Here is a 21,595-nt window from a genome sequence, read left to right on the forward strand (position 1 = left end):
CATTTTAAGAAAACATTTAGTGATAGTCTGGGCCTTTTTGCTTGTCTGTTTTATTTTTTTTAAATACTATCTTGGGAATCCCTATATCCTAAACCTAGTTCTACGTTTAATTTTCCAAGGAGCTGTGAGCAAGAAACCTATTCTTTTTTGTTGTCTTAGCTTCTGTTGAAAGGGAATCAAAATATCTAAATTATAGGGACATAGAACTTTAGAAAACTGTATGAGTAAACTCTTAAGAAGCTCTGTAAATCTCTCTGCCATGCTCTAACAGTTACAAGGTAGTAGTGAGAAAAACATCAGGATTAGATTCAACATGGTATTTTGGTGTTTTTTGAAAATAAATGAATATATGTGAAAGAAAAGATTTAAAAAAGGTTTTTTATGTGGGAGGAGAATGAATTATTTACACTCTAGTTAGTTAACATTTAAAAAAAATTTTAGGTAAACTTAGTGTATAGAACTGAAAAACCCCTAGTCTTTTTGAAATAGTGAACAAGTAAATTCAGTGAAATTAATTATGTAATACACATATCCATTATAGTGAAGACTTTTACCTAAGATGTTGTAAACAAGGTATCTTCAACTAAAGAGTGTCTCAGTGTTGGTGTAATTCTTTTCAGATTATTGGTTATTGTGCTTACCTTTTAGGAAATCATGGATAGAATTTATAAGAATGTTATGAGCAAAGTCCAAGAGATGAATTATATTCAGAAAACACTGTTCAAGATTGGGTATGATTACAAATTGGAACAGATCAAAAAGGGATATGATGCACCACTTTGCAATCTGTAAGTACATTTGATAGACTCTATAGTGTGAGCCTTTAGATCTTGTGTGTTTCCATCTGGAAGCTGAATAAGTAACTAGCAAGTTAAGTTAGTTTGAGCATCAGCACCGTCATCATAAGGTTTGCATTTCTCTTTTATTCATTTCTAACCCTCACTGCTTACACAGCCAACACATAGGACCCCAAGCTCTGATTGTGGCAATTTAATAGATTTTAATAATCGAGTGAATAGTTAAGATTCAATTATAAAATTTGGTCTTGTGAAGAAAAACTAGACTTTCAAATCAAGATATTTGAGTTTAGGGGCGCCTGGGTGGCTCAGTGGTTAAGGCCTCTGCCTTTGGCTCAGGTCATGATCTCAGGGTCCTGGGATCGAGTCCCGCATCGGGCTCTCTGCTCAGCAGGGAGCCTGCCTCCTCCTCCTGTCTCTCTCTCTGCCTGCCTCTCTGCCTACTTGTGATCTGTCAAATAAATTAAAAAAAAAGATATTTGAGTTTAAAAAAGGTCGTGTCTAACTAAAAGTGATACTCAAGATTTTATTCTGCATAAAGTTTCCAATGTATTGTCTTCATAGAACAGTATAATAAGTATATGACTATAACGGCTATTTAAAGTGCAGTGCTAGGAGAGTGGAGATGGGGAAACATTTTTCATTAAGAGAAAGAGAAGTTGATAACTAAATGTTCTAAAGAGAGCTGTAATTTATTTCCTTCAATGACATCATTTTCTTTCATTTACTGTATGTCAAAGCAATTTCCCAACACTGCATTCTTTTTTTTGCATTTTTAAGAGTTTCTCTGGCATTTTTAAAAATTAAAGTGCAGTTGACACATAATGTTCCCTTAGTTTCAGGCATATCACATAATGATTCAACCTCTCTGGATGTTATGCTGGGCTCACCACAGTTGTCACTACCATCTGGCATTTTTCTGACTTTTTTTTCAAAGTGTTACTGGTTGTCACTTTGTTAACCTCTCATGTTACCACCATGGTTCTCAAACTTAGGTGTCCAGCCAAGTTGAGCGGTCTTGCTCAGAGCTTATAAATTGGGATGTCACCAAGAATAACATATGCATGCATTAAAACGATCCCTCCTCCTTTTTCATTTTCTCAAGGTTACTGTTTAAGAAGGTAAAGGCTTTGCTGGGGGGGAATGTCCGTATGATGCTGTCTGGCGGAGCACCACTGTCGCCGCAGACACACCGATTCATGAATGTCTGCTTCTGCTGCCCAGTGGGTCAGGGTTACGGACTCACAGAATCGTGTGGTGCTGGGACAGTTACTGAAGGTAAGTGTTGGTAACGTGGCAAATAATTCGATGTTAGTTGGTGCTGATAAAACCCATTTGCATTAGCTTTAGGAACTATGGTATTTTTATACCTCATTACGTGATATCAGGTTCAGGGCAAACCTGAAGACTTTCAGTAACTTTTAATTGAACTATCATGTGTGCCCTTTATTTTTAAGCCTTGTAAATATTTATGCCATTTTGTCAGTCCTCAGAATTCTGTCACCCTGGGCCATTAAACTTCTCTCTCCAAATGATTTCTTCCTCAGAGAACTGCACTCTTGGAATAAAGTATCATTTTCATGCTCCCTCTTGAATGCATGTTCCCGCCCTGACTTCTTGTTTGTTTTCTCTTCTGTCGTTTCCATCATCCCATGGCAGGGTTTCTCAACTTTGGCACTACTGAAATCCTGAACCAGAGAGTTCTTTATTGTTTGGGTTGTCTGGTGTGTCGTAAGTTGTTCAGTGGCTGGATGGATGGATAGCAGGGGTAACTCACTCCTCCCAGTTATGGCAGTGGAATAACTGGAAACATTACCAAATATCCCCCGAGGGGCAAAATCATCTTGGATTGGGAAATACTGGGTATGGTGATATTTGGGAGATCATCCCTCTTTCACTTTAAGTTTATTATGTTCAGAATCATATCCAACATCCCAGACCATCTCGCCACCTCACAAATTGTTTGTGACAGTGGTCTTAGCATCCTTAAATTCATTCAGAGCATTCACTTTAAAGTCATCTAATTAAATATCTTTAACTCGGATCAGATCTTCCCACTTCTTCACCGTACTGGTCCCTCCCTTCATGTCGCCTTTGGCATCCCGCCTTTTATTACTTCACAATGCTCTGCCGCAACAGCCTCTCCGCAGCTGTGCCTGCCTCCATGATTGCACTTTGGATTCATCGTGTGTACCTGTGTTAGACGCCTCCACCTCAAACACTGCTTCATTCCCGGCCAACCGAGCTTTCCAGACATCTTTGATCTGGCGCCATTGTAGCCATTGTCATTTTCCATGATTTCTCCCATCTCCTTGTACCTGGCTCTGCTCTCCAGACCAGCCAGTCTTCTTACTCTTTCTCATCTGGGCCTTCTTGCTCTCACCTCTCTGCAGCTTCTGTTCCCTTCTCTTAGAATGCCCTTTGGCTGCCTTTTCATGCTCGACTCCCCAATGAAGTCTTTCCCAGTTTTACACTGATCTTGCTAGTCTCTGAGGTAACCGTGGTGCTCACTTCCATGACTGTGCGCTTGAGTATTTAAATGTGCTCTAAATTGCTTCATGTGCATTTTGGCTCAGGTAGGTTGTTTGTAAGCTCACTGAGGGCACATAACACATGTGGTCCTTTATGTGTTTTCTCTTTTCAGTATTTAATATAATGCTAGGTACATTACTGGCTATCTATAAATAATTGATTATGGATAGCAGGACTTCCAGCTTACAGAAGGAGAATATCGTCATCATCGTCATCCTCATGTTTGGTAAAAACATCTAACGTTCATTGAAAACTTAGTTTGTGCTAGGAAGTACTAAGCACCTTCCACACATCATTTCATTTAATCCCTATAGTATATATCCCTATTAAGAAGTAGATTTTCTTACTCTCCCCATTTAATAGATGAGGAAATGGAGGCTTAGTGGGGTTAAGTAATTTGTCAAGTTGCACAGCCAGTCAGTGAATGGTAGAGAAGGAATTCCACTCCAAATCTGTCTTACTGTAATCCTAGGTAGGTAATGGTGGAGCGAGCTCTCATTTACCGGAGGGCTTTGTACTTCGTTATCTGAAATATAGCCCGTGAGAAGCAAAAATGATGTAACAGCAGCTGAAATTGATTGCACTGTTGAAATGAGCTTGAAATATCAAAACACTGACTGCACTTTGCACTGCACTCACGATGGCCTCTCTTTTGTCATCTGTAAGACTCTGGCTTGGACTCCAGTATTGCTGGTCTCACGTGGGTCTGAAATGTGGTATGCTAATATCTTTGTTTCATTTTCCTTTGTAGTTACTGACTATACTACTGGCAGAGTTGGAGCCCCTCTCATTTGCTGTGAAATTAAGCTAAAAGACTGGCAGGAAGGTAAGAATTTTATGACAAGCTCCACTGGCTCTAGATATGCTGCACACCACCTTGAGCCTCAAGACGCCCAGTCCTTAAAGTGTTAGGTGGTCTGTGGTGCTGTGTGAGTCTTTTCTGCTGTTCATTCCCAGTGCTTGCTTTCTCCTTGGTAACATCGTCAGGTTCCGAAGAGGAAAAGAAAATCTCTAGAATACAGGCGTGGTGATTCTGAACTTGAGAAAACTTGATGGTAAAGAGGAAAAATATTCTTAGTGGGCCATTCCCTAGGTTTGGAGAAGGAGATATATCCCATCTTTTGAAGCTCAACTTTGCTAGTGAGGAGATTGGGGCTGGGAAATGAAACCCCAGATTGTTGGGGGATTGAGTGACTGATCACACACACACACACACACCCCAACAACCCCTTAGCTGCATTAACTGCAAAATAATTAGCAGCCTGGCTTTGCCAGATGAAGCAAAGTAATTAGAAAATTACAATTTTAAAAGGGAATATTCACCTTGGGATGGAGCCGTAGACGGAAAATTTAAAGGACCGGTTAGTTACCTTTTAGGACAATTTCTCTGTTGAGCGTCGGCATCACAATTGTTTTTATTCGATGGGTTGTTTATGAGGCAGTGAAGTCAGAGAAACGAGGTATATTGCTACAACTGGGTAAGGCAAATTTTGCCTCTAATTTTTGTTTCTGATTTTCTGGCATCGAGCCTTAATATTCATTTGGGGGAGTGGGTCCATTTGTGCAAATGTATTTGGAATTTTTCTTGCTGTGAAGGAAACTCTGCTCTCTAGAATAGGAATGATCTTAATGTTTTATGTACAGTGGGTTTCGTCCAATTCAAATACCGACTAGTTTAAAATGTTTAAGAGCAGCATTAATTGTTTTAGGACATAAAATCCAATCAACATCTCAGATTATGAATTCAGATTTTTGTATATTTCCCTTCAAGTAAGCAAGTAAGTTTTATTCAGTAATAAACAGGTAATGAGTAGTGGTAAGATATTTTAGAGTTATTGTCAATTATTTCAGTGTTCTCACTTTTAAAGTCATGACTGGTCATAGGCAAAGTTAAGAAAATAAAGTTTCCCTCCTTTTTCTCCTAGCCTCCCTTTCCCTCTTTCTACCTGCTCTCTTGTATTAAAACCTTAAAAAAGAGTGAGTGCACGTACACGTACGTGCGCACGTGAGAGAGAGAGAAAGAGAAAGGGAGAGAGAGAGAGGGAGGTGCCTGGGTAGCTCAGTCGGTTATGCATCTGCCTTCAGCTCAGGTCATGATCCTGGGGTCCTGGGATGGAGCCTTGCATCTGGCTCCCTGCTCAGCGGGGAGTCTGCTACTCCCTCTGCCTCTCCTCCCACTCATGCATGCGCGCATGTGTGCATACTCTTTCTCTCTCTCTCTCTCTCTCTGTCTAAAACAAAATCTTTAAAAAAAAAAAAAAGGAGAGAAAGAAACAAACCCTAAGAGACCCTTAACGATAGAGAGCAAACAGCATCAATGGAGGGAAGTGGGTGGGGGAGAGGCTAGATGGGGGATGGGGATTAAGGAGGGCACTTGTGATGGGCACTGGGTATGTGTAAGTGATGAAACACTAAATTCTACTCCTGAAACCAATACTGCTCTGTATGTTACTAACACAAATTTAAATAAGATTAAGCAAATAAAACGTCTTTAGGGAAACAATCTGAAATACATTGATGACCGCATACTAGTAACTTATAACAGCTTCAAGCGTTACCCTTCTGGGGGTACTTCTGTCTTAACAGAGCTCTATGAAGCCCATTTCGAAGTGTGAAAATTTTTTCACAATGGGGAGGTTTGGCATAGTTGGTGGCTGGTGATTATCATCGAGCCTTCCTTACTGCTTCTGAAATTACAGTTACCCATGGTCCTCACATCCATGTGAATAAATATAAACTAATATTCTCACCGGACGTGACAGAAAATTTGATCCACAGAAACAGTGTAAGAGTTTTAAGAATTAATGCAAGTACATTCTGTGTTAGAACAGTAACTAATTTCATTTAATGACTTCCAGGCGGTTATACAATTCACGACAAGCCGAACCCCAGAGGTGAAATTGTAATTGGTGGACAGAATATCTCCATGGGCTATTTTAAGAATGAGGAGAAAACTGCAGAGGATTATTCTGTGGATGAAAATGGCCAAAGGTGGTTTTGTACTGGTGATATTGGAGAATTTCATCCTGACGGATGTTTGCAGATTATAGGTCAGTGTATTCTCATTTTGCAAGAACACAAAGATTGCACAACAGAGGGGTTTTTTTTTTTGGTCAACTACACATGGCACTGTATAACCATCTACTGTAACATACCCTACCTAGAATACCTAGAACACCACAGAATAGAATCCCTCACCACTTACCTCCCCACTCGAGAAGCAGTGTGGACACATTACTTTACCTAGTGGCTATTTATATAGCCCCAGTTATCCTTGAACCTTAGAAAATTATAAATCCTCAATAGCAGTCCATTCTTCTGAGAATGTCGGTTGGTTTGACACTGCCCTCACTGAGCCAACTGAGATAGACTTTGAACTCCAAGAGAGCCTTTATGCTATTCACTTTAAGCAGGCAGAACCTGAAAGTAAAATTCAACGAGCTAGCTGGCAAGGACCAGTCTGTAGGGTCCCAGTCCAGTCCTTTTCAAGCCATCAGATTTCCTCAGTTGTATCTCCAGTGGTCCATTTAAATCTGTCCCTGGACCCATGCCTGACCTGAATATAGTTAGAGATCTCCCAGGAAAAGTGGTTCTTCATCTAGAAGTTAGATCTGCTGGGGAAATCCCCAGTAAGCATGGTTCAATCTCGAACCAATCCCTTTCCCTGCCCTGCCTTTTTTTTCCCCTTGATCCTTATTTGCCCTGGGATCAAAGGTAGTTTCTATGGGCATGTAGAGTGGGTTAGGCTAGAGGTAGGCAAGCCAGCACTCGTACGAAAGTCGTAAGGCAATGGATGATTATGCAAGCCATGCCATCCCATGCCAGGAGCCCTGTCGTTTTAACAAGATGATGTCAAATATGGGAAATAGGGAATTCACATTAATTAATTGTGTTCCCTATGCCTGACATTGTGCTACATGCTTGTGTCAATATCTCTGATCAAATTGAGAGTTGGAGAGGTCAGCTGACGTGCCCAGGCTCACATGGCTTATAATGGGCTGAGCCACCCATTCAAATCAAGTGCGCTGAGATCCTTTTCCTTCTATTCACTTGATTATGGTGGTTAAGATTATAGTAAGATACCGAAGCATTCTGTATGGGGTCTAACATTTTAGCCAGTACTTCTTCAGCTGGGTGTTTTCTTTTTAAGTGTTGTGCATGGGCAAGCATTATATATAAGAAGATTTTAGGAGACTTTAGAAGAATTCTCTTTGTCAGTCAAGATGAAGGCAGTGAGAGTGAAAGAAAATCAGAATGGACTGTGGGTGACTTAACATTCCTCATTTTTCATCTTACAGATCGTAAGAAAGACCTGGTGAAGTTGCAAGCAGGAGAATATGTATCTCTTGGAAAAGTAGAAGCAGCACTGAAGAATTGTCCACTCATAGACAACATCTGTGCATTTGCCAAAAGGTAATTTTTCAAAAGTTGCATTTGTGCTTCCTTGTACTCATGGTAGAAGGACAACTGGAAGACATTTTGATCATTTCTAATCATAAGGGAAACTCCAACATTTCACCAGCACTGGGGAATGTTAAACATTTCTGAAAGTTCACCAGCCTGAAGATCATTCAAGATAATGGAGACATTTTTTTAAAAAAAGGTTTTATGTATTTATTTGACAGAGAGAGAGAGCACAAGTAGGCAGAGAGAGAGGCAGGCAGACAGAGAGGGAAGCAGGCTCCCTTCTGAGCAGAGGGCCTGATGCGGGGCTCGATCCCAGGACCCTGAGATCATGACCTGAGCCGAAGGCAGAGGCTTAACCCACTGAGCCACCCAGGTGTCCCTAATGGAGACATTTTAACTAATTCTTCAACACCTTCAACGTCTTGCTAAATTACTTAGCTGTGCCACAGAACTTACTTCATTGAACATCCTTAACAACTGAGATAAGTTGTGAAGTAATTTTCCTAGGAAGTTTACACAGCTATTACAAGTTTTCTAAGTCAAAAATCTAACGGATTGGACCATTTTCTTTTTGTGTTAATAGGGTTTATTTTTAGGGGCTTTATCACACCCTTTAAAAAATGTAACTGTAGGGGTGCCTGGGTGGCTTGGTGGGTTAAGCCTCTGCCTTTGGCTCAGGTCATGATCTCAGGGTCCTGGGATCCAGCCCCACATCAGGTTCTCTGCTTAGCAGGGAGCCTGCTTTTCCCCCCTCTCTCTGCCTGCCTCTCTGCCTACTTGTGATCTCTGTCTGTCAAATAAATAAATAAAATTAAAATATAACTAAAAAAACCTCCACAGAACATAAAAGTTATCATCTTAACCATTTCTAAATGTATAGTTGACTAGTGTTGTGTATATTCACATCATTGTGCAGTCAGTCTCTGGAACTTTTTATCTTGCAGAACTGAAACTTTCTAGATATTAAACAACTCCCCATTTTCCCTGGCCCCAGTCTCTGGCCCCTACCGTTCTCTTTCCTGTTTCTGTTAGACTAGTCTAGATACCTCATATAAATAGAATCATACAGTATTTCTCTTGTGACTGGCTTCCTTCACTGAGCATAATGTCCTCAGGGTTCATCTATATTGTAGAAGATGTCAGAATTTCCCTTCCTTTTTCAGGCTGAGTAATGTTCCACTGGATGGGGGTACCTGGGTGGCTCAGTTGGTTACTCATCTGCCTTTGGCTCAGGCCATGATCCCAGGGTCCTGGGATCAAGCCCCATGTTGGGCTCCCTGCTCAGGAGGGACTCTGCTTCTCCCTCTCCCTCTGCCCCTCCCCTGGCTCATATTCCCTCTCTTTCTCTTTCCTGTCTCTCAAATACATACATAAAATCTTTAAAAAATGTTCCATTTGGTGTATAGACCATATTTTGTGTATCTATTCATCCATCAACGGCCAACTTTGGTGGCTTCCCCCTCTTGACTATTGTGACTCCTACTGCTATGAACATGGTTATACAAATATCTCTCCAAGATCCTACTTTTAGTTCTTCCAGATATATATCCAGATGTGGGATTGCCGGGTCATATGGTCTTTCCATTTTTTATCTTTTGAGGAACCACCATACTGTTTACCACATCCGCAGCACCATTTTTACATTCCTACCAACACTGCTCAAGGGTTCACATTTCTCCACATCCTCACCAACATTTATTTCTCTTTTTTTGATAGGAGTCATCCTAATGGGTGTGAAGGGCTATCTCCCCGCTAATGATTAGTGACATGGAACAGTTTTTCATATGCTCATTGGCCATTTGTGTATCACCGCTGGAGAAATGTCAAGTCCTTTGCTCGTTAAAAATTTGTTCTCTCTTCTTTGCAGTTACACAATATAGTGTTATCCACTGTAGTCACCATGCTTTACATTAGACCCTCAGACCCTATCTGTCTTCTAGCTGAAAGCTTGTACCCTTTTACCAACTTGTTCCTATTTTCCCCAGTCCCTGGCAACCACTTTTCTACTCTGAGTTTCACTTTTTTTTTTAATTATTCCACATGTAAGTGATACCATGCAATATTTGTCTTTCTCTGGTTTATTTCACTTACTATGACACCCTCATGGTTCATCTGTGTTGTCACAAATGGCCGAAGTTTCTTTCTCCTAGCTGAATATTTCCTTGTGTGTGTGTACACACCCAACATGTTCTTTATTCATTCGTCCATTGACGAACACAGGTTGTTTCTATATCTTGGCTTTTGTGACTAATGCTGCAGTGAACATGGGAATTCAGATATCTCTTCAATATCTTTTCATATCCTTTGGGTTTATATTTCTTTGTCCAAGCAATTGGATTGCTAGATCATACAGTAATTCTATTTTTCGTTTTTTTTTTTTGTTTTTTTTTTTTTAAGGAACATCCACATTGTTTTCTATGGCGGCTGCACCAATTTACCTTCCCACCAGCAGTGTGCCACGTTCCCTTCTCTCCACATCCTTGCCAACACTTGTTATCTCCTATCTTTTTGATGATAGCCATACTGACAGGCGTGAAATGTTATCTTATTGTAGTTTTGATTTGCATTTATTTCCCTGATGATGAGTAATGCTGAGCACCTTTTCATGTGCCTGCTGGCCATTTGCGTGTCGTCTTTGGAAAAATGTCTATTCGCTTTCTCAATCCATTTTTTTATAAAGATTTTTATTTATTTATTTGACAGACAGAGATCACAAGTAGGCAGAGAGGCAGGCAGAGAGAGAAGGGGAAGCAGGCTCCCCGCTGAGCAGAGAGCCTGATGCAGGGCTCAATCACAGGACCCTGGGATCATGATCCAAGCCGAAGGCAGAGGCTTTAACCTACTGAGCCACCCAGGTGTCCCTCAACCCATTTTTTTAAAGGTTTTTTATTTATTTATTTGACAGAGAGCAAGAGGGAGAGCACAAGCAGGGGGAGGAACAGCAGAGAGAGAGGGAGAAGCAGGCTCCCCACTGAGTAGGGAGCCCGATGTGGGACTCGATCCTATGACCCCGGGATCATGACCTGAGCCGAAGGCAGTCACTTAACCAACTGAGCCACTCAGGTGCCCCCTCAACCCATTTTTTAATTAGATTTTTTCCCTCTTGAGTTGCAGGACTTCTTCATGCATTTTGGTTATTAACACATTGCCAGATAAATGATTTTCAAATACTTTCTCAAGTTCTGCAGGTTGCCTTTTTTAAAAGATTGGTTTATTTATTTGCGGGGGAGGGGAAAAGGGAAAGAGAAGATCTCAAGCAGACTCCCTACTGAGCGAGGAGCGCAATGTGGGGCTCAATGTGGGGCTCGGGCTCATGACCCTGAGATCATGACCTGTACCAAAATCAGGAATCAGATGCTCAACTGACTGAGCCACCCAGGCACCCCGTACGTTGCCTTTTCGTTTTGTTAATGGTTTCCTTTGCTGTGCAGAGCTTTTTAGTTTGATATAGTGCCACTTGTTTATTTTTGCTTTCGTTGCCTTTGTTTTTGGTACCAAATCCAACAACACATGTTGTCAAGGCTGATGTCAAGGAGCTTACCCATACTCTTTTAGGAGTTTTATAAGTTTAGGTCTTTGGCCATATTTTAATTGGGTTACTTGGGTTTTCTTTTTTGCTGTTGTGTTACAGGAGTTCTTTATATAGTCTAGATATTAACTTCTTATCAGCTATATGGCTAGCCAGTACTTTCTCCAGCTCCATAGATTGACTTTTCACACTGTTGACTATGTCCTTTGATATGCTGAAATTTTAAATTTTTATTGTACTCCCATTTATCAGTTTTTTTCTTTTATTGCCTCTGCTTTGGGTGTCATATCTGAGAAAGCATGTCAAATTCAGTGTCATGAATCTTTTCCCCTACATATTCTTTTAGACATTTTATAATTTTACCTCTTACATGTTTAGTCCTTGATCCTTTTTGAGTTATTTTTCATATGTAGTGTGAGCTGAGGGTCCAACTTCATTTCTTTACGAAGGGATATCCAATTCTCTGAACACCCATTTGTTAAAGAGACTGTCCTTTCCCCATTGAGTGGTGATGGCACCCTTATTGAACATCATTTGACCATATGTCATATTTCTGGGCTTTCTGTTCTGTTCCATTGGTTAAATGTCTATCGTTATGCCAGTACTATGGATTTTATTACTTCTTTTTTTTTCCAAGATTTTATTTATTTAAGAGAGAGAGAGAGAGAACAAGCAGGGGGAGTGACAGGGAGAGGGAGAAGCAAGCACCCTTCTGAGCAGAGAACCCAACGTGGGGCTTGATCCCAGGGTCCTGGGATCATGACCTGAGCTGAAGGCAGACCCTTAACTGACTGAGCCACCCAGGTGCCATGGGTTTTATTACTTCTTAATGAAACTGTAACACTTAACAGAAATATGTATTTGAAATTATGTGTACTGTTCTAGTCGATAATGTAAAAATAATTGTTCTCCATGTTTTAATTTCCATTTTGTGTTATTTTCTAATTTTTTAGTGATCAGTCCTATGTGATTAGTTTTGTGGTTCCTAATCAGAAAAGGTTGACACTTTTGGCACAACAGAAAGGAGTGGAAGGATCTTGGGTTGATATCTGCAATAACCCTGCCATGGAAGCTGAAATACTGAAAGAAATTAGAGAAGCTGCCAATGCCAGTAAGTAAGAAATTGCTTATCTACTAAGTACCTAGAAGTCATTTAATCTACTAAGTACCTAGAAGTCATTTAATGATGTCTTATGCATTAGGCTCTTTGAGACGTCTATCTATTTTGTTTTCATAATACAGGGTTTTTAAAACCTGCTTCTTGAAAAAATTTATATATATATATGTATATATACAAATTTCATACATATACATATTATATATATACCTTAGTGTGTATATATGTATATATGTGTGAGTGTATATAAATATATATATATATATGTAAATGTATTTGTATGTTGGAAAGATCCTTAAATATCATATAGTAGAAAAACTTACCTAGTTCTTTGTTGCATGTTACAACATCCCAGCTAACTGGTCATCTATCCTGTATTTGGAATGGTCTGTCTTTGTTCTGATAGTTCATGATGGGATGCCCTGGTGTGGATCTCTTATCGTTTATCATTGCATATGGTTACTTGGTGTGCGCCCTTTCAATCTATAGATCTCTGCCCTTTAGTTCCGGGAAACATCCATTCATCTTTTTTTATTTGCTTGCTCGCTCTTTTTATGGCTTTTCTCCCCCAAGTTCTGTGTTTGTGTCTTTATCTGAGACTACTATTATATGGCTGTTGGACCTCTTGTTTTCATCCTCTAGATTTATTATCCTTTTTTTCCTTTTGTTTTCTATCTTGTCCTTTTTGTTTTATATTCTGGCAGAATCCTTCCACTTTTGTCATCTCTCTGTCTATTGAATTTCCAACTTCCAGTGTCAGAATTTTAATTTTCAAGAGCTCTTTCCTCTTTCCTCCATGTTCTTTTAATAGCATCCTATTGCTCTTTCATGAATGCACTCACTGTGTTGCCTCTTATTCCCCCCAAGGATGTTCAAGGGATTCCTTTTCTGCGTATTCTTCTCCTGTTATTGTTCGTTTCCTACAAGCTCCACTTCCTGCTTGCTTTGCTCATAGCCTCTCCTATACCCGTGGATCCCTGTCTGTCCATTCATACTTGAGAACGAGGCACTAAAATAGTGTTTGGAGAGCTCACTGGGCTTCACTGAGAGGTTATTCAAAGTTAGTATCTGAAGTCATCCCATTTCTGTAAAGATTTCTTGAGTCTCTTGCCTGGAGGATAGTAGCATGACTGCCTATTTGGGGACCCAAAAAGAAGAAATTGGAAAGGGGCTGAGGGTGGGGTGGGTGGCTCTTACCCTCACAGCATCCTTTTGTTTTCAGCTCTGTTCCCTCCTTCTGTCATACCTAGTGTCCTTGGAGTCCAGAGTCTCTCTAGTTCAGCCTTTCCAAAAAGTAAACCTGTTGCCATCCTGCTTGGAGAAGAGCAAGGCGAGGGAGAAGAGCTGTCCTCTGAAAAAGGGCCGAGGGCCAGAACTCTCTTTTCAGTGTATCCCTCACCTCTGTCTTCAGAGACATGGGCTCAAGAGGTCCATTTGCCTCTCACTGGTGTCCTCTGTTGGCAGTGAGCTTTTATAGCTTTCTTTTTTCTTTTTTTGGCAGTGAGCTTTAAGTCCCTCAACTCTCCATCAGTTACCGCTAGTCCGTTTGCTTTAGGTCTTCCAAAATTTTGTTGAACACTCACCCAGTGTCCTCTTTCTCTCATCTCAGCTGTTTCCTTGTGGTTACTACCTTTTTTAATTTAAAAGATTATTTTAAACTGATTAAATTACTTTCCAAGGGAACAGAGAGAAACTGTGAACTTCTCATGTTTGTGTTTTTTTTTTAAGATTTTATTTATTTATGTGACAGAGAGAGACACAGCGAGATAGGGAACACAAGCAGGGGAACTGGGGGAGAGAGAGAAGCAGGTTTCCCACCGAGCAGGGAGCCCGACGTGGGGCTCGATCCCAGGACCCTGGGATCATGACCTGAGCCGAAGACACGCTTAACAACTGAGCCAACAAGGCACCCAACTCTTCATGTTTATGAGGAAGCTATTAACCTAGTTTTACCCTGTTGCTTTCCCTCCTAAAAAATGAAGACATCATTTTCCTGATTAGGTTATGTATATTCATCATAAAATACCAGACAGTACAGAAAATTATAAAGGAGGAAGTAAAAAAATCACTTTCTAGTAGTGGTATCTTTGGTGGTAATGTTACATTGTTTATGGTATATGTCCCCAGCCTGTCAGCATCAGTGACATATCTCTAAGTCAGTAGATAAAGAATTGCATTGTCGTTTTCAATAGCTAAATAGTATTCCGGCATAGGAATATCCCCTTAAGTCTTTGTTGGATTTTAGGGTGAGTTCCTCTCCCTGGCAACACACTATAAACAAATGTAACATATTGTCATGTATACTCAATTATTTATTTATTTAGTTAGTTAGTTAGTCAGTAAGTATGAATCCCCGGAAATGGAATTTCTGAGTCAAAGAAAATGTATATTTTAAAGGCTTGTTTCCAACTCTGTTGCTATATAAGTTCCTCGTCTCTCAGAAAACCTGTAGACATGTTTATGCTTTTATCTGAGGTATATAAGCACCGCTATTTCCCTAACTAGTCTACTATAATTTATTCTTTTAAATTAACTATTTAGGTTCTACTCACTACTTGATAATATTAACTACCAGGTTGAAATAAAAAAATTTTTTTCCCCAAGAAGAACATTCTTTTTTTTAAAGAATTTGTTTATTTATTTGAGAGAGAGAGAGGGAGAGAGTGAACGAGCATGAGCAGGGGGAGGTTCAGACAGAGAAGGAGAAGCAGGCTCCCCACTGACCCAGGAGCCCAACATGGGGCTTGATCCAGGACCCTGAGATCATGACCTGAGTTGAAGGCAGACACTTAACCCACCAAGCCACCCAGGCCCCCCAGTTCCGCCAAGAAGAGCATTCTTATAGTTAACTCTAGACACTATAAAGTTTTAAATGACAGATGGCCTATTAACAGGTACAAAATTAAGTTTATGACCCTGAAAACAGGCACTTACTGAAGATGGCTTTGTCAGTTATAGTATTATTGATATACCACACTTTTTATACTACTGTCACTGGGCTCCCAGAATTTTCTTTGGTACAGATCCTAATTTTTTTTTAAATTCACTATTTCAAAAAGTATTTCAGCCAATAAGCTGTTATTCTTAGTCACTCTCTGAATGTACTGATGGGGAAAATGCAACTTAAATAATTTGTCATTGTACATTTCACTGTGTAAAAGCAATAATGGGGAAAGTCAACCTGGATCACAATCAGATGAAAAATGGAATAAAATTCTAGGACCTGCTGGGTCCTCATAACTTTCCTAGACTGAGGCGGGAAATCAAACAATTGATGATTTCGATAATACACAATAATCATGAGCTTCAATGTATAAATCCTAGTTTTCCTGTGCCACAAAATACTTATCTTGCCAAACTTTTGCTTCCAATGACAATTTCAAAGACTGAATGCGAAAAGTATAAAATAGTCTTGGTTGTATTCAGCTAAATCTGCCTGAAATCGTACATCTTTTATAGACGGCCTCTTCATGTTTTAAATAGAAGCATGAGGTACCTAACCTGACCCAGCATGGGTGCAGCCACACAGCAAAGCCAGTCACTGAGACAGCGAGTGTGCAGGAAGGAGAGGGCTTAATTGAGAGGCAGCCGAACCAACAGGAGGGCAAGTCTCACATCCACCTCCCCGAAGGGGGAGAGCACAGGGTTTTTTCTTAGGTTTTTGGTTTTTCTTTTTGTTTTTTCAAATAATCATAGTGATTGGGAATACATACATACGGAGGAAGGGGGGCGGATTTACGACTCTTAATGAGGAAAGACGGAGCTTGTGCGTTGAGCAAACAGACAGGTAATATACATCTCATTTCACTTTGGGGTAGAGACTTAACATTAACATGAGACAAAATTTGGCCCCTGCCCTCAGGAGGTCATCTTAGGACAAGGTGAGGGGCTAGGTGCAAACTCTGTGAACCAGTATAAATTGGATGGGGTCTCGGGCTCCTTATCTCCGGGAAGGAATGTATACAGAGCCTTGCTTGTTCATAGGCTGAAACCATACCCATGACCTTCAGTTTATGCCTCTGCCAAGGGGGCTAGTGGATTTGTTGCTGGGGTCTGGAAAGAAAGAGTAGCTAATTCGGGAGAAACAGGTCTCTGAAAAATAAGCTCGAAATTTCCTGTTCGTTTCAACCTCATTTTTTTTTTTTAAGATTTATTTGAGAGAGACAGCACATGTGAGAAAGGGGTGAGAGAGAGGCAGAGGGAGAGAGAGTCCTAAGCAGACTCCCCACTTAGCATGGAGCCTGACCCGAGGCTCAATCCCACCACCCCAAGATCATGACCTGAGCTGAAACCAAGAGTCAGATGTTTAGCTGACTTTACCACCCAGGCTTCCCTTGTTATGTTCCTTTTAAGCAGTTGTTGTGTGTTGAGAAGTGTATCTGTAAAGAGAAGGGGGTTGCACCTGAAGGTAGGGCCCCCTCTGGTTATGACCCCTGGAGAAGACACAGGACTCTTAACCTTGAAACACAAAGTGAGAGAGAGCCCCAGACTTGTTCAGAAGGAGTCATGCTCTGTAGGAGACACAGCCTTTAAAAAAATAATAGTATACTTTTTTTTTAAAGATTTATTTGAGAGAGACAGCACATGTGAGAAAGGGGTTCCTTGGGATTGTGACTAGAGAAAGGGGGGACCAAATTTTTAAATCAATAGATTTATCTTCCAACTTCCAAGACACGGCTCCCCTAGATCTGGTTAGAAGTAGTGGGGAGATCCCCCTTTAGACCAAGATTTTTCTTAGAAAAACATCACACAGATTGTGTGCATTGTTCCCTTGTAGCCAGAGTTGTGTTGTGGACCTTAGGGAAGAGGTGTGCTCCTCATCTCATGCAGTAGTCTTAGAGAAGTTCAGTTCAGTTAAACGGCTGTCTCATTTCGGGAGGCGGTGGGGTAGGTGGGCTTTCACACTTAGGCCTATATTATGCAAGCGGTCAAGGAACTAATAAGTGACCTTTCTCTGGAAACAAAAGGAAAATAGACGTTCGTGGTTGGGGGAAAGTATAAACCCCCTGTCCTGAGTCCTGAGAGCTGCCAGGGAGATGGTTTCTAGCTATCAGGTGTGAAGCATCTTTAGTTGGAGGGAGGCAGGCGGTGGCCACTGGACAGATTTCCCTGGCTTGCCATTCTAATGTCTCTGGTGATCTTTCCGAGTGGCCCATGCACAGCAGCAGATAAGAAGGTTGTCTAAAGTTGAGCCGCTGTGGCCATTTCGCTGACATTCATTTCAAGTAGCCTAGCATCTGTTCCTAGGGCTTTAGAAAAAGGGCTGTTTTCATTTTAAATCATTTCAAGTCGAGGGACTGAGAGAAAGTTGGACGCCTTGGTTGGAAGGGTCATAGGCAGATACTCAGGGAGAAGAAATCAGTACCCGGCCAAGTTTTACAGAGAAACAACAAACACTCAAAAAACAGTGAATCAGAAGTAGCATCCGACATCCACAAAGCCTTTTTTATTTTTATTTTTTCAATTTTATTTTAATGCCAGTATAGTTAACATACAGTGTTATGTTAGTTTCTAGGGTACAATATAGTGATTCCACAGTTCCAGACGCCTCCCCATAACTGAGCTGTAATGTTTCAGCAGGTAGACATGGTTAATTTGAGCAACTTTCATGTTCCTTTACTACCTGTTCAGGAGAGGACAAGGTTTGTTTATTTGTTTGTTTTTAACATTTACAGGGGTTGAGATTATATACATATTGATGAAAAGGGTGGGGGAACATGCCTCTTTTTTTAAGATTTATTTATTGAGAGAAAGAGTGTGGGGGAAAGAGGAGAAGGAGAGTGAGTGTTAAGGAGACTCCATGCTGAGCGGGGAGCCTGAGGCGGGGGCTGGACCTCACAACCCCGAGATCATGACCTGAACAGGAACCAAGAGTCGGATGCTTAACCGACTGAGCCACCCCCCGCACGGGAAACTTAACGATTCTTAAGAAAGATGGAGCGTGGACTTTGAGCAAACATTTGTAACCTGTATGCTGTGTTGTTGGGGATACAGACTTAATATTAAAATGAGGCAAAATTTGGCCCCTGCCTTCAGGAGGTCGTCTTAGGACAAGGTGAAGGGCTTGGTGCAAGCTCCATGATCCAGTATAAACTGGATGGGGTCTCGGATTCCTTATCTCTGGGAAGGAATGCTTGCAGAGCCTTGCTTGTTCACAGGCTAAAACCATACCCTTGACCTTCAGTTTATGCCTCCACCAGGGGGGCTAGTGGATTCGTTGTTGGGGTCTGGAAAGAAAGAGTAGCAGATTCGGGAGAAACAGGTCTCTGAAAAACAAGCTTGAAATTTCCTATTCATTTCAGCCTCATTGACCTTATGGGCATGGTTTCAGGTATAAGTAGTATCTATCTTAAGAATACAAAGTAATAGGGGCGTCTGGGTAGCTCAGTCAGGTAAGTGTTGGACTCTTAATTTGGCTCAGGTCATGATCTCAGGGTCATGGCATGGAGCTCCAGGTTGGGCACTATGCTAGGCATGGAGCCTGCTTGAGAGTCTCTCTCTTGCTTTCTCTCTCTCTCTCTCTCTGCCACTAACCCTCTCCCTACCCGCCCATAGGTGTGCTCGCTCGCTCTTAAATAATAATAAAGTCTAATTTAAAAGAGAAGGATACAAATTAGTAGTTTTGTGGTTATTTGAGAAAGACCAGTGGCTTGAAATGTCGACATTTGCTGCCACCTATAGGCTCTGTTTCATAATGTAGGTAATTCCGATAAAATGGCATGCATAAAATACTGTTTGTTTTTTCTTCCCCCTGCTCTTTCTCACTTGCTGGCAGTATATCCTGTTTATAAGAAACGAGGTGATTGCCCATTGTTCTCTAAAGCTTGTGGTACTAGATAATATTTAGGAGTTCCCAAAATGAAACCTCTCATGTAGCCTTTTCCCCACTTTGAACAGGAATTTAGTTAATAAAAATGAAATATAGTGACTTTTATGAATAGGGCCTATGTAAATAAGGAAAGGAATATGAAATAAAAGGTTCTGGAGCCAAATCTATACTTGAGAATGGAAGTGTTTCTTTGAGAACCAAATGTGAGCTTGGGGAGCAGATGGGTTTACTTTGGACCTCCCCCCTCCCCATAACTGAGCTGTGATGTGTCAACAGAATAGATGTGGTAAATTTGAGCAAGTTTCCTGTTCTTTTACTGCCTCTTCAGGGACTACTTTTAGGAATTTGGTTCTATGTAATTTGAAGGATTATTTTTCCACACTCAGCTATTTTTCTCTCATTTTAATGAGAAATTCAGTAATCGAAGCAAGTTTTCCTAAACCTCCAGGCCAGTATTAGGTCAAAAATTCCATGTATTTGAGGTTTTGGCACCTGTCATGGAAACCTAGTTGTTTCTAAAGTCACCCAGGCTGGTTAGCGGTAGACTGTACCCATGCAGGTCCATGTCCCTTCACCTCATGGCATGTGAAATAAAGCTCCTCTTGTAGCTTGACATTGCCGTTAAGGGGCCATCAGGATTTTCAGGATGAGCCCGTATTAATAGTAAGTAGCTTGAGGGGATATAATTGAATTTAAAATTATGGAGTACTTGGTTGATTGACTGAGTGGCCTCATTACCTCTCTCCGCATGCGCTGAGTTGTTTAACTCTGATACGGTACGTGCTGTCTCACATCCTTATGCTGCTGAAGTTTGAAATTCACCATCCCCCTTTTGATTCTTCCTTGAGTGTCGAATACAGCTCCTGAAGAACAGTTGTCTAGAGGCATAGTTTTCCGCAGAATGAATGAATACATACGTCCACATTTATCGAGGGCTCTTGATGGAGCCCCGTGGATGGCAGGGAACAAAAGACCCCTGCTTGCATGGAGCTTGCCTTCTAGTAGGTCAGACGGGGACGTATAATCTGTGGGCTGGTGAGAAGCATTCTGAAGAAAGTGTAATGTACGGGGCGCCTGGGTGGCCCAGTCAGTTGGGTGTCTACCTTCAGCTCAGGTCATGATCCCAGGGTCCTAGGATCGAGCACTGCCTCTGGCTCCCTGCTCAGAGGGAAGCCTGCTTTTCCTCTCCAGTCTGCTCCCCCTGCTTGTGTTCTCTCTCTTGCTGTATCTCTCTCTGTCAAATAAATAAATAAAATCTTTAAGAAAAAGTCTAATGTCAGAGGATAGAGAGGCTAAGCAGACACAGGGACTCCTGTTCTGAAGGGTCCAGGAGGCCTTCTCTGAGGAGTAGCATTTGAGCAGACACCAAGATGGAGTAAGAAAGTGAGCTAGGCAGCTACCAACAGGGAAGACAAGCCCAGGCAGAGGAAATGACAAATAGGGAGACTCAAAAGAGGAGGGTGTCTACATATACAATAGAATAAAAAAAAAATGTGTGGGCTAAAACTACATGCGACTGAAACGATTTATGTACACTTCAAGAACTCTACAATGAAACTGAGATTGTAAGATACTGGCACCCTAAATTAACCAACCCTTCCCCTCTCCCCTGTCCGTCCCTCTCTCCTACCTCCCCCCTTCTCATTTCAGTGAAACTGGAGCGATTTGAAATTCCAATCAAGGTTCGCCTAAGTCCAGAGCCATGGACGCCTGAAACTGGTTTGGTCACAGACGCTTTCAAACTGAAGAGGAAGGAGCTGAAGAACCATTACCTCAAAGACATTGAGCGAATGTACGGGGGCAAGTAGAATGCTGCCTCTCATTTACAGCTGTGCGGGAGGTGGCTTGGCGGGTTTTCAGCTCTAGAGTTTTAAGCCTTGTTGAGTTGTTAGAATGTAAGGGGTATATCATTCTAAAGACATGGTAATTTAAAAAAAAAACCCAAAGTGATTAAGATAGTCGTTGAGTCTACTTTAACTTAGTTTTGCCTAGTTCTCATGTGGCTGAAATTGAGAAGTTGTTTCCCTTTAGCTGTGTTATTAATTTTAGAGCAAAAATTCTGTTTTAAAAATCAGCCCAAGATATGCTTGTTTTCTTAAAGGAAAATAATGTGGAACAAAATAAATTGGAGTAGAATGTAGTTTGCAGCAATTCGTATCTTCCAATGTCTATTGTCTTCCTAGTTCAGAAGAAGCTTAAACTACTAAGCATGACAAAAAAATATGTATTAACACTACTCAAAGCAGGAGTTCTGCAGGGCTTTGAAATTCTCTTCCAACCATTTCTCTTGAAGGCAAAATTCAATCATAATATAATAGAATCAAATAGTAGTACCTTGGAAGCCACTTTAGGATTCATAATTGTTGGCATAAGTTAGACGTAGA

The 21,595-nt window shown here is 41.0% G+C and overlaps 1 protein-coding gene across 3 annotated transcripts in view; it reads left to right on the forward strand.

The window, feature by feature from the left end:
- Nucleotides 1–21,019, forward strand: part of LOC111160975 (acyl-CoA synthetase long chain family member 4) — a 79,609-nt gene extending 58,590 nt beyond the window's left edge. For all 3 annotated transcript variants that reach the window (XM_022524389.1, XM_022524391.1, XM_022524390.1), the window contains 7 exons: nt 649–788; nt 1,903–2,075; nt 4,081–4,155; nt 6,188–6,379; nt 7,628–7,742; nt 12,219–12,376; nt 20,862–21,019. In XM_022524389.1, the coding sequence (XP_022380097.1) occupies nt 649–788; nt 1,903–2,075; nt 4,081–4,155; nt 6,188–6,379; nt 7,628–7,742; nt 12,219–12,376; nt 20,862–21,019 (1,011 nt within the window). The remainder of the gene's footprint in view (nt 1–648; nt 789–1,902; nt 2,076–4,080; nt 4,156–6,187; nt 6,380–7,627; nt 7,743–12,218; nt 12,377–20,861) is intronic.
- Nucleotides 21,020–21,595: the final 576 nt, after the last annotated feature.

This window comes from Enhydra lutris, unplaced genomic scaffold (genome assembly GCF_002288905.1).
Source record: "Enhydra lutris kenyoni isolate GAN:26980312 unplaced genomic scaffold, ASM228890v2 scaffoldscaffold80, whole genome shotgun sequence".
NCBI classification, from domain to species: Eukaryota; Metazoa; Chordata; class Mammalia; order Carnivora; family Mustelidae; genus Enhydra; species Enhydra lutris.